This window comes from Daldinia vernicosa, assembly GCF_022497035.1.
Source record: "Daldinia vernicosa strain CBS 139.73 unplaced genomic scaffold F5Y00scaffold_15, whole genome shotgun sequence".
Taxonomy (NCBI): Eukaryota; Fungi; Ascomycota; class Sordariomycetes; order Xylariales; family Hypoxylaceae; genus Daldinia; species Daldinia vernicosa.
This window is the reverse complement of record NW_025953931.1, coordinates 23,500-36,574: the sequence shown is the minus strand read 5'-3', so window position 1 is coordinate 36,574 and position 13,075 is coordinate 23,500. Positions and strand designations below refer to the sequence as shown.

General features: G+C 48.7%; 3 protein-coding genes across 3 annotated transcripts; all 3 read right to left on the bottom strand.

Moving 5' to 3' along the window:
- Positions 1 to 433: 433 nt before the first annotated feature.
- F5Y00DRAFT_260540 (uncharacterized protein) lies at positions 434 to 1,558 on the bottom strand (the record flags this gene model as incomplete). The annotated part of the gene is made up of 3 exons (XM_048011029.1): positions 434 to 923; positions 1,020 to 1,159; positions 1,340 to 1,558. The coding sequence occupies 3 exons, from the start codon at positions 1,556 to 1,558 to the stop codon at positions 434 to 436; spliced, it is 849 nt and encodes a 282-aa protein (XP_047866173.1).
- A 916-nt stretch (positions 1,559 to 2,474) lies between these two features.
- F5Y00DRAFT_35328 (general substrate transporter) lies at positions 2,475 to 4,709 on the bottom strand. Its single transcript, XM_048013526.1, has 3 exons — positions 4,054 to 4,709; positions 3,265 to 3,970; positions 2,475 to 3,193 (listed from the first exon to the last, which is right to left on the bottom strand). Exons 1-3 carry the CDS (start codon positions 4,503 to 4,505, stop codon positions 2,720 to 2,722), a joined length of 1,632 nt encoding a protein of 543 aa, XP_047866172.1. The 5' UTR covers positions 4,506 to 4,709; the 3' UTR covers positions 2,475 to 2,719.
- Positions 4,710 to 6,696: 1,987 nt separating this feature from the next.
- Positions 6,697 to 12,928, bottom strand: F5Y00DRAFT_35293 (glycosyltransferase family 48 protein). The gene is made up of 4 exons (XM_048013525.1): positions 12,827 to 12,928; positions 12,512 to 12,741; positions 7,204 to 12,456; positions 6,697 to 7,149 (listed from the first exon to the last, which is right to left on the bottom strand). Exons 2-4 carry the CDS (start codon positions 12,706 to 12,708, stop codon positions 6,789 to 6,791), a joined length of 5,811 nt encoding a protein of 1,936 aa, XP_047866171.1. The 5' UTR covers positions 12,709 to 12,741; positions 12,827 to 12,928; the 3' UTR covers positions 6,697 to 6,788.
- Between the last annotated feature and the right edge of the window lie 147 nt (positions 12,929 to 13,075).

Sequence of the window (13,075 nt, the reverse complement as noted above, 5' to 3'; positions counted from 1 at the left end):
CAATTCAACCCGTATTTTTTATTACCATTTGGGAGTGCTTATGAATTGTACGAGTGAGCTGTTGATTATTCCGTCGTGTCTGTCCTTGTATCTGTCCTTGTAGTGAAGGCACACAGCTAGCCCACAGCTAATTGGTAATATGGCATGGAAACGTTATTCTGTTTATTGTGTATGCTGTTATTTTCATTACTATTACTTACCTAGCCTCCTATCTTTACTTATTATAGGGTATGGTTATTAGCTTGTATACATGATAGATTTCTGTCGGCATAAGGTACCTAGTATCTATAATAAACCAAGCCCATAATCTTATAGTTATAAGATAAATACTTATTACCATTCGCATTATTTATTCAACATATAGCTATTAGTTGAAATCCTCATAACAAGACCTATTTCCATTCCATTCATTCATTCATTCATTCATATCGTTTCACCATAACAAAACAGCCACCAAACCCACCAGCACCACGCCCCCTTTCCACACCCCTTCCCCTCCCACAACCATCCTCGCACCCGACTTCTTCGGCTTACCCTTCCCCGTCGCCGCCGCATTACCCCCTCCCCCTCCTCCTCCTACTCCTCCGCCCGCAGTCTTGGTACCAGTCGTAGCCGCGGCAGCAGGCCCGTTACCTGTCGTCGTAGGAGCAGGTGTACTTTCCGACGAAGTAGTAGTAGTATAATAAGTATACGTGCGCCCTCCCCTAGTACTCGTAAGCGGCGCATCCCCTAGCATCAGCACGCCCCAGCTTACGTCCGTGCCGGACAGCGTGTACGGCGGCGCCGTGGCGTTGGATAATGATAATGATAATGTCATCGGGCCGAGGGACTGCTGCTGCGTGAGGCCGGCTGCAGCGACCCAGGTGCTCCCGCTGCAGGTGGCTGCTGTGGTGGAGGCTAGGATGCAGGCTGAGGTTATGGAGCTGGGGTGGTGGTGTTAGTTAGGAGAAGGGAGAAGAGGGTAGAAGGGGGGATGAGGGGGTAGAATGGGGGAGGGGGGATGGGATAAATAATCTTACAGCGTCCCGGCGATCGTGTATGCCGTACGTAACGTCCCCGGCCCCTCGGTGAATGTAAACGGCATGTCGTTGCCGGCGGCGACGATGCAGCCGGGGCGCTCTGGGGGGCAGAACACGGTATATACGGTCTCGACGTCGTTCTGTAGGGTTGTTTGTTATTAGCCACTATTTCCTTCCCCTCTATCTCTTTCTCTCTTTCTTTCTCCTAACCCCCCTTTCGTTCCCAACGAGCACAAGGAACTCAGATACATAGTGCATTGAAGCAAGCAAGTTAGAAAGAAGTAAGTAAGCAAGTAAACGAGACCAAGAGCCATACATACGCTAGAAATGATACTCCCGCGCCACCTAGACCATTCCTCCCCGGACACGTCCGGCAGCCATATAGGCACGGCGGTTGGACGCGACGACGGCGCCGGGGTAATAGCAGGAGTAGTCTTCTTAGCTTCGGCCGCGTTCGCAAATAGCAATAGCCACAGCGCCAGCACAAGCGGCGATGTGATGAGCCGCGACTGGGCACCGCTGCCCATAGAAGCAGCCATGGTGAGTTCGATGTGCCGTGTCGTACGTATCTTTATCACGGCGATCTTAACAAACACAAACCAAGCAGAAAAAGGCAACAATCAGCAGCTAAAAGTGAGGCTCAACTTCTCAAGTGAGGTTAAAAAAGCATATTTATTACATCGCCCATACATACGGCTATGATCGCCAGGAGAGAGGATATACATACATACATCGCGTAAATAGGCCTCCCATCTCGGTATCGCGATGGGTAGCCTGTCGTCTTACATAGGTACCTAATGTATGTACATACCTCATTACAGTGAAGTCGCCATAAGACCATGGTCCATCACCCGTTATGTCTGCCATAAGCTCATCTTCAATCGCCGAGGAGCTGATGATAGGTCGAGTGAAATGTAAAAAATGTCATAACCAGCGAATCAGCGCCCTTGGGCTGCGCCGCGTTACATCGGTTCGCGAACCTGGCTACAATCCCCGAGATTTCTTACCTGTGACCATTCTCATCCATTTCAGCTCGTCGACGACACAGTCACTAAGACGATGCTTAATCGGGCCAGACTAGCTTTGTTTATTTTTTTAATTGTTTTATGCGATTCCAATTGGTATTCATAATCTATAGAATGCCTGTCTATGGAATGAATGCATGAATGCCCGCCTATGAGGGAACCTCGCCCATCCTTACTTCGCCACATCTCTAACGCAGCTACCTACAATGATCTAATCTAATAGATCTATAAACTGATTCTAACCAGTCTATCCAACATCCGGTTTCGGGTCGTATCTGACCCGAGGGTATATCTCGACGACCCCGTGGGAATATATAAGAGAAAGAAGAAAAAAAAAAGGACAACAAGAAGAGGAAACGATTAGTATCCTCCTAAAGACCGAAAAATTCCAGACGTGAAAAAAAGCCCATCGTGGACTTCCTGATCATATAGTACCGCTAATGGTACTTCCATTGTCCCAACGTATATAGCACACGCATCGCTTCGGTTTACTAACCGACTCGTCATAATGGTATCAAATGTGGCAGTGCCGGGCGTCAACGTCGAACACCACAACCACACATCATAACTGTCATAACCTTAATCAAAGGCGAGCATTGTTGAAATAGGAAAACATGTGATCGCGATCCGTTTGCACGATCATCCAATCGTGAATCCCCGCGTCACATAACAGCATTAGTCGGAAGAAGGCGGCGTCGACAAGACGGCCTCGGCCTTCTCGTGCATGCTGACGGTAGCCTCCTCGTCGGACAAGCAGAACCCGTACTCGCGGGCCTTCTGCTGGACTTCTTGCTCCGTAAGACGGGGAAGCTCTTGCGCAGCCTTGACGTAACTCATCTTCTCGGCGTAACCCTTAGCGAAGATAACGTCGATCTCCTCAAGGGTACGTCCAGCTGTCTCTGGGTATAAGAAGTAGATGATAGGGAAAAAGATAGCGTTGAGTATCGCGAAGAATAGATAGGTACCCCAACCGCTCTTTCCTGTGTTGCTTAGTAGTACCGGCGTGATCATCACAATGAAGAAGTTCCACAGCCAGTTGGACACGGTCGAAGTTGCGTTAGCCTTAGCACGTGTCTTAAGCGGGTTGATCTCGGCCGGGTACAGCCACGGGAGCGGAAGCCATGTCGCACCGAAGAATGCGATATAAGTCTATTTGAAAGCGTTGTTAGTTATACGCAACGTAAACAAACAGCATTAGAAGGTATGATAGGTCGACTTACGAAAAGACCAACAGCAGCTCCCTTAGCCGCTTCTTCCGTCCCGGGAATCAGAGCACCGAAAGTGAGAACCATGGACAAGCACTGGCCAACGGTACCGATGAGGTAGAGCTTTCGGCGACCGATCCGTTCGACGGCGAACCACGAGGTAGTGGCGAAGATGGAATAGACGATCATGTTGACACCTCCGAGGAGCAGGGCTAGGTTGTGCGAAGTACCGATCGAAGTCTGGAACAGGATAGGGAAGTAGTAGATGACCGCGTTGCAACCGGATAGCTGCTGCATCATCTGCGAAGAGGCACCGAGAAGGAGACGGCGGAAGTGCTGGGTCGGGCCACCAGTGAAGAGATCTGACATAGGAGTAACGCCACCGCCATGGCCAGAAGCACGAATAGCGTCGACTATGACGGCAACCTGCGTCTGGACAGCAGGGTCGTCCCGGCGCTCACCGTTGAGAGCTGCCAGAACCGTGGTTGCTTCTTCGTTTCGATCCTTGGTCAATAGCCATCTGGGCGATTCCGGTAGCTGGGTCATAAGAACGATGACGACCAGAGCGAAGACACACTGGAAAGCGATGGGGAATCGCCAAACGAAGGGATGAGGCCCATATGTGCACCCATAGTCGATCCAGTAAGCAATCAAGGTTCCGATCGCAACGTTGCCGCCCTCAATGCAGATGAGCTTTCCACGGTTGTGCGAATGACTGCATCTAAAAACACAGAAGAGACAAAGGTTAGCGGAACCGAATCCTACGCATTTCAATAAGGAGGTGAGAATTAAGTAATAACTTACTCTGCTTGATAGGTTGGCACTGTCGATGTATTGATACCGTTGCCTATACCCGTGATGCATCGCCCGATTATGAACTGTGCTGTCGCACCTCCCCCTAATCCGTTGGGCATGGCAGTGATCTGAATGATAACACCAATAATCATGACAGTAGCTCCGGTGAAGATAGAGTTGCGGCGGCCGAGGTGGTCACCGAACGTGAGAATGAAACAGGCACCAAGAAAGCAGCCGACGGCGTAGATGGACACGACGAAACCCTCGTACGTGCTGTCCCCATATACCTCCGGGAAGTCATTGGTGAAGGCGGGAGCCGAGATGATACCGGACATGACGCCCTGGTCATAACCGAACAACAGGAAATCCGTCGTCGCTACAGCTGTGATCATTCTCTGCAACGTCTTGCCAGACTTGCCCCAGTATGTGGGCGCGCCATCGGCGTTGTCTTTGTGCCCCATTGTCGTAGACTATCGCAGCTATCTACGTAGGACTCGTCCAGGGGGTTGAAAATCTAGATTTACAAGATTAGGGGAACCTGGAGTAGTGAGAAGGGGTAAGAATGAGGAGAAGGGGGAAAAGCTGGAGGATAAGGGGAAATAGAACGAGTTCTAGGCTGTTGGGGGGAATAAGGAGAGCATGGTCCACAGGTTATCTTATATATTGTTTATGTTGAGCTACACGATCTGCTTACACGACCTCTTACCTCGCATACGTATTATCCCAGTATATCCCAGGAAATCCCAGTATATCCCAGTATATCCCAGTATATCCCAGTATATCCCAGTATATCCCAGTATATCCAGGTATATCCAGATAATCACAGGAAAAAAGGGTCCGTATCAAAGAAAAAAAGGGTCCTCACGCCTCTATCGCAGCAACCTGCTGGGAGACTGTGGAGGTTGAGTTCGTGGGTGGGTGTCACCGAGCAAGGGCCGAGGAAATGTCATCATAACGTCTGAGAAGACCCTTAGATTGGTGTCCACTCCACGAGAAGTTTGCAGCACCAACAACCGCCAACAACGGACGGCGCGGGCGGACGCTATGCATGGCATTACGTGCGGAGCGCGTGAGAATTGAAATGTGACGGTCAGGCTGGGCTGTGATTTGTAGCAGATGGCAAAATTTGTGCCTTTTATTATGGGGGCAGACCTGAAGATCTTCATCCGCATTTCGTCATTGATACCCACAGGACCGGCCCACCCCTCGAGTCATTCTGACATTAGCAGCATTAGTTTACGATTAGGACGTGTTTCCCCTGATGGTTATCGTGGGCCGTTAAAACCCGGGGCGCGATAATAATTAGTGTTTACCTGCCAAACGTAGCTAAGGTAAGGCATGGCGGCCATGGCGGCGGCGACGGTGGCGGCAAAGCGGGCTGGAGCCGGACGGCGGGAAGTAAATAGCCGCATTTGTAGAGCGCCCCCGAGTCAAGCGAATAAATTACAAGGCTCCGAACAAACCTCGCTAGTCTTTGCTTGGCCTTAGCTCGGCACCAACCGGTCAGCCTTCGTTTCGCCATTCGGTGCCTAAGCGGTGTAGTTTATGTCGATCTCAAGACGAGAGCCAAGGGACTAGTCCAAATCCTTGACATCCGAGGAGAGGGGATCGTCTCTACAAAATCCCTCCGAGGTGTCCCGAGCGCCTTTTGATGACTGTGGGGGGAAACTGGGGAATGGGGGGAAATACGTATACGCAGAATTTGTAAATGTTTAAAAATTTTAAATGTTTAAAAGAAGAAATCTTTTAAATCTTATATTATAAATACCTAAATTAAGAGTGGGAAACGTGGTGGGATGGTGCGAGCGCGTGAACATGAACGTAAGGAACGGGGAAGATCAGGATTTGCATAAAAGCAATCACGTTCTGCCAGTTTGCTTATTATTAATAAGTTGGTGGCAACTTCTCGTTTTTTTAAGGTTGAGACATAAACTTCAATTCTACATTTCAATATGCACTTTATCACTTTATTATGCACTTAGGGTATCTTTGCAGTTGCCAAGTTGGCGTAACAGCCGTACATACTACCTACTATAGTATTCCGTATATGTAGCGTCTAAATTGACGTTGCACTTTCTGTCGCACTACTTTATCTCCTCGGGTACGGATACGTAATATCCAAGAGCCTTAACCAACAAACAAGGCTCAATCGATAGACTTGATCATTCCCTATTCAGGAATCCCGTCTTTCTTCAACTAACCAAATCAACTAACCAAATCAAAAAAGGAGGGTTGTCCAAGGCCTTAAAATAGCCAAACCAAGAGGTAGATACCCAACTATTATACGTGATCACTCCATAGTAATATTACCTAACTATAATATTGGATAATAACACTTGGCCATCGCGTGGGATATTCTACTTTATTACGGTCGCGAATATCGACACCAACTACGTCACACTTTGAAGAAAAAAAAAAAAAAAAAAAACAAAAAACACTTCACGCATGAAAACGTCATCGTAGTAATAAATGCAATCAGAGCCTTTATCATTATGTATAGAACACCATCTCATTTCCATGCCAGAGACAGAAAAAACGGAAGAAAAACCTGTAGATATTGATGCCATGACTGTAGGAAGAATGAAAATACCATGTGCCATGCCGCCATCTTTACCTAGTCGATACACAGCACCAAAAAACAACTTTGAATATCACACCAGCACCCCACTTAGTTTCGTGCTGGTCGAGGGACTAGGACCATCTTTTTATCCTATGGTACAAGTGCCCCCTTTCTAGCGTCCGTCCTAGACAAATCGGAACTTCCGAGTGTCGTCGCTGCTATCGGACGAGTCCGTTGAAGCAGCGGCGGCCGCCGTTGTCATCGATGCTAGACCGGGCCCCGAATATCCTGGACTGCCTGTACCTGTCTGCGTGTGATTCCTAGTATCATTGTTGTCTTGATTAGCCGGCTGCGCTATCGGGATGGGAATGCTGCTCAGAGTGCTGTTCAAAGTAGATCCAATCTGCTTGCCCGCTACGGCTGGTCCAACAATAAGACCGACAAAGAGAACAAGCAGAGTAAAGTATAGAATAGCGTAGCGAATAACACGTCTCCTCCTGAGCTTCGACTGCTTCATTGAGTAAATAGGCGGGCGAATTTGACGACTAGATACCACATCGTTAGCTTAGAAGAAAAACAAAGGTAGCAAGACAACATACCTTGGCCGAAGCCAGAAGAGCATCATCGAATGTAACATGTCAACCTTCGGGATCAAGATGACAGGGAACATCAAAAATAGAATGAAGTGACCAAGGACAAAGTCGGCGGCGAACATGGTCAATTCCGTAATCTTGCAGAGGAATTCACGTGCCGGCTGGGAAACCGAGTGCCAACCCATAGAGTACCATTTGCCCGTCCAGAACGCAATATTGGACTGGTCCGTCTTGAATTCACGAGTGAGTGCAAATGTGATAATGAGCTTCAAGAAAAACCGCTGAATGGCTGCAACGGTGATCATTCCTAGGAGCGTCCTTGTGAAATCGAAACCCTCGAGGAAGAACATGACTTCAAAAAACACGAGGAGGAAGATGACAGCCAAAGCATGAGCAATAGCAGCTAACACGCTGCCAAATCTCTTGCAGCACATGCTCAGCAACGGTCCCATACAGCAAGCCATGCCGAACATAGCACCAAGTACACCGGCATTGATGCCAATCGGGGCAAGAGCAACGATAGCGACACGGAGGAGTGATGCAGTTGCGGTAACTGAGTCATCATTGGCTTTGACGCCGGTCTGCGCGTTGATGAAAAGGTATGGAATGCCCGTTAATAAGACGAACATTAGGGGGGCAAAGATCTCGCCGAAGAAGACGTTGCTCATCGCAGCACGAGGAACATCAGCTGACAATTTACCTGACGGAGTACCCAGGACCTTGCGTTTGTAACCAACCATTCTCGTACGAGAGAGACGGCAGAAAGAAATCCACGAGGACGAGTGGCTGAGAGAGTTACCACGAGACAGCCAGCGGAGATAGTCACGGTAATCGATGAAGAAGTCGTTCCACGAAAACTGGTGAGGGTTGTAAAGGAAGGGCGAGATGACCAGTGCAATGAGCGAGATCCAGAAATATACCAGCGCAGCCTGCCAAACCGTCAAGGTTGCAAACAGTAGCATCAGAACCAAACGGGCACCGAAGTAGATAGAAGGAGCGGCGAAACGTGAATAGAGGACACCGAAGGGGATACGGGCAGTAGCGAAACCACGACCAGTTCCGATGTATCGAGCACCACCGAAAGACAAATCTTGCGTTACAGCATTGGCATAGATCTGACAGACGAACACTTCGAAGAAGGGGGAGAGAGAGCAGAACTGCTTAGCCAGACGAGTTGCAGCACGTAGAATACCGCGTTCCGTGAACTCTTGGACAACTAAAGGAATGAAGTTCAAGAAGAACACGACGAAAATAGAGATGACGCAGCGGTAAATCCAGTCCATGAGGGCATCTGTGTTCTGACATCCTGTGGGGAACAAGGGATCCGTAATAGGGACGTTCCGGTTGTACTCACAAGCGATTGTCTCGTGTCGAAGCGCGCCAATGTTGATCAGGACGATCATGAACATCTCCAAAGACAACATGATGAAGATGTTGTTCAAGTGGAAACCGGCGTGGGCATAGTAGAAAGATAGGAAACGGTCCAGAGGGAGCTGAGTACCAAGATAGTAGTATTCGCGAGAGAGAAGTTGTTCACCCATACCAGTACCGATCTTCGTAGTGAAGTTAAGAATGGAACCGAAACCCAAATCACGACCCTTACCACACTGGTAGTACTCGCAGTGCTTGATACGACCACCGCGAAGCATTGCATTCATACCAGCGTAGATATCCTCGTTGAGATGAAGACCTTTCTGAGCTTTGGAGACACCACCACGTGTGCACATGAAAATACCATTGAGGAAATCAGGATGACCGTAATGAAGCTTGCCACCGATCTGAGACAAGGTTCTGGCAAAAAGCGTACCGAATGTTTGTTCCTTACCGGCGGCAATATCGCCGAGAATTCCAATATTCTCCGAGAAAATGTACTCACGGGCACCGAGAATGGCGACAGGGGCTGCAGACTCGGTCTTGACACCGGGGGTGTAGGGCGAGATGTTGTCGGACTTCATTTCCTCAAATTCAGCCAGTACCGAACGGATTTTCAGACATTCCTCTAGATAGTTGTCCTGGTTGGCATCAATGAGCTGAATGTATTCTCCACGGTAGAAAATGATCGAGTGGTTCTGATTGTCGGATTTGCCGTCACCTAGCACAGGGTTACCAGAGAGCTGAATGCGGAACTTAGGCCGTCGCATGCCATTCTCCATGATTTCAGAGTGTCCATCGACGAGGGCAGAGTAGATTCGCGGCTCTTCACCTTCAACCGCTGGAGGCTCCTCGTCAAGATAAGCAATTTGCAGATCAGGATAGGCTCTAAGTAAGAATTCGGCGTTCTCCATTTCCTCTTTCTTGAACTTGGCATAACGCTGCATCGAGACACAGATTTTAAACTTCCGCCGAGCCATTCTTTCCAGTTCGCGCTCCAGCTTCTCCGAGTTACCACCGAACATTTGAACAACTTCCGGGTTCTCAACACGATATAACAATTTGATAGCGCGGCTGTAATTCATAAAACCCGAAATAGTGCGGTAGAGCGTTTGCGAACGAAGAGATGCCCAAATTCGTGTTCGTAGCGTGTACTCAGGAGCAGAAGACTTGAAACCGATGCAATAAAATGGCAGGTCATCGATCTTGCTCTTCGCAGTATCCTTCTCTCCCTTTTCATCGTCTCCATTGAATTGCGACGTCTCGTCGGCAAGAATCTTCGTATCTTTGACAAAGCAATCCCATTCGTGATGGTGAAGTTGCTTAAGATATTCAAGCTGCGTGACGCGGGAGTAAGGCTCATCTTCACGGATGATCTCGCGGAGGGTCAAGAGAATCTTTTCGCCATAATGAGGAATCAGAACGGTGAATGTAGGCATGTTGTCCACAGGCACGGGTTCCGGAATTGGCATGGACAGCGATTGAGCAAAGAAAGAGATACGACGCTCTGCTTCACTGTAGGTAGGGAAGAACTCCGTCTTAAACGAATGATCCTCTTGGGATACAAAGAACGTTGGTGCACGTAGAGTGCGCTTGCCTTCTTGCTCGGAGGGAACCTGGTGGTAGAGTAGCTTCTGGACATGGTCGATGGCGAGCAAATGCTCTCGGTACATGGAAATGACTATGGCATTCCAGATCTGCGAAATCAGAACCTTGGGCTTATACTTGATCTCCATATCAGTAGTAGCCAAGATCTTGGAGTAGACTCGCTTGGGAAGCCGCGAGAACACATTCCTCCAGGGAGTCAAGATAGAAGATCCCAAATAGAATGATCTTGCAATAGAGATGACCGCGTTCAACAAGACGTACCACATGTACGTATCCAGGAAGAAGAGAATCAAATCAGTGATAATCATCAAAACCATCACTACTATCGGCTGGTATTTGCATAGTATTGTCCCAATGGTCGCGTCTCCCACGCAAGAACTAACATCCATGATCTGAAGATAACGAATCGGGTCGCGAAGGGACAGAGTCAAGTAGATATACGATTCTCCGTACTTGATGCCGAAAACAGCCGCCCACAGAAAATATGATAGAGCTCTGTCATTGCCCTTGAGATGCGGCCAGCTAGCAGTAAACGTCTGGCTTGCAACGTACTGCCGAGAGTTTCTCGTGAGGTAACTGCCGAAAAGACCACCAAGAGGCATGATGGCGAAGAACAAAAAGGTGACGAGCGCAATGATGAACTGAGCTATACCCAGGGCCTTTGAGGCTTCCGTCTCCTGCTGATCTGGAAAACCGAAGACATACACGCTAGGAGCAATGTTGATGGCGAATACCACGATTAGGAATAGAAGCTTCTTAGTGAGGTGCTGAGCGCCTGCCCATCGTCGCGGGACGTACGCCCACTCGGCGCAGGTGGCAACAATCTGGATCAAGGTAGCAATAGCACCACCAGCACCGACAGCAGACCATTGCGCCGACGCGGGAGGTTGTTGGTTAACTTGCTGTTCATACGCCTTACCAACCAAAAGAGTCGGAACGTTTTTAGCAGTGTAAAACCAGAACACGGTCAAGTGTATTATCCAAATACGATTGAAGTTAGTAATGATGTGGAACCAAGAACGTGTTTCCCTATAGGTCTTGAAGAAGCACTTCTTCCAGTTGACTTCCTTTAGCTTCACATAACGCTCCGCAGGAGGGACATCGACTAATTTGCTCTTGTCCTCGAGGACAATACGCTCGATACCTTCGGGATACCAGAAAAGCTGGTTGCAATCATCGTAACCAATAATCTGGTGATGATCACGCTCGCGACGAACGTAGACCCCGTCGGAGATCTCGTAGCCTTGATCTCTGCAGTACTGGTATAGCGGTGTGATCACGTTATTCAGATAGGTACCCTCTTCGACGGGTTCGACGAGATTCTGGCAGGCGGGCGAATTGAGGTAGTCATCCGCACATTTGAAAATAAAGCAGAGACACTCGGGCATAAACCGCACTTGGTTTGCTTCACCCCAGCAAAGTAGGTATAAAGCAATCTGACGGACTCGATCATGCTGAGACATGCGGTTCATACGTGTCTTCCACCTGTATTCGGCTGCTTCCAAGCTGTCATCACCTTCCAAGTCTTCAAGAGCCTGTTCTTCATTTTGGTCGCCGGCCTTGCCCTTAGACTTCTTCTTTTTGGACTTCTTGCCCATATTCGCAAACCCAACAGCATCATCCAGATCCAAGTGAGCCGCGAAATACCACTTCCGGTAATTGGCATTGTCACCACCTATGTAGTCTGCATGGAGCGACAGAAGGGCTTGGTTAGGTGTCATTCGAGATGCCCTCGAGTCGAGCAGAACCATAAGGTGATCATACATGTTCCGCATACTGTCGCGCTGGAATCCGAATTTGTTGGTAAGATCGAGGAAAATGTCTTCGACCTCTTCCTTGGATAAAGGAATCTGCGCATCGGACGTCCATGCGGGATACGGCTCCCGAGACCTTTGAATGCCGGGAACGTTACCATAGTCCATTCCATAGTTGGGCGTGGAGGCACCGGATGAGCGGTTTCCACCATATGAGACTTGAGAAGAAGGGGGCCGATATCCTCTGCCTTGCTCGTAACCACTATACCTCTCGTCGCCACGACCATAGTAGTCCATCTCTGCGGCACGAGCCATATCTGACCTCATGGTGAAGTCGCTGAAGGTCTCGGAATCTTCTTCAGAATCGCCGCGGCGTCCCCCATTGCCATTCTGGCCACCTTGTCCATAGTTGTCGTAGTATCCGCCATGGCCATCGTCGTAGTACTCTCCTTGGTAATTATCATGGTTATCGTAGTAACCGCCCTCTGCGGCATAAGGGTTGTTTGCGTCGGCGTTGTAGTAGCCACTACTAACTGTCAGTAATCATCTCTAGTTGCAGATAGTACACCACAAAAACTCACGATTCGTCATAGTAGCCATCGTTCCCATTTCCGTTTCCATGGGGTGGCTGCTGCTGTCCACCATGAGCATCATAACCATTGTCATAGTAGTGACCATTCTGGTCATCTTGATAGTACGAATCGTGGTTTTGACCGTATCCGTCATCGTAGTCGTGACGGCCACCGCCGCCGCCACCACCTCCTTGGTAGCCCGACATCTTGGGAAATCGAAACTATGCAGAAGACGCGGTCTGAAATACTGATATCAGCACTGTGAAAAGGAATTGCAGATACTTTCCACCAATCTTATCGAATAATTTCTGCTGGATTACTTACAAATTAAGGACTCATCAGGGATATTTTAAATGTAAAGGTAGAGGGCTTGAATAAAGTCAAGCGATGGCGAATTGTCGAGATTAAAATTATTAATTTGTTATATCGAGTCAATGTGGCCGGCCACAAGCAGTCGCTGTCTTTTGTGACAAATATGGTAGTGAGTAGTGGCTGCTATTATTTGTTGACTCGCGAGGGAAAACAGCTGTATTTACTTGAGTGAGCCCCTGACGCGGGATGGCGCAGGTGTCA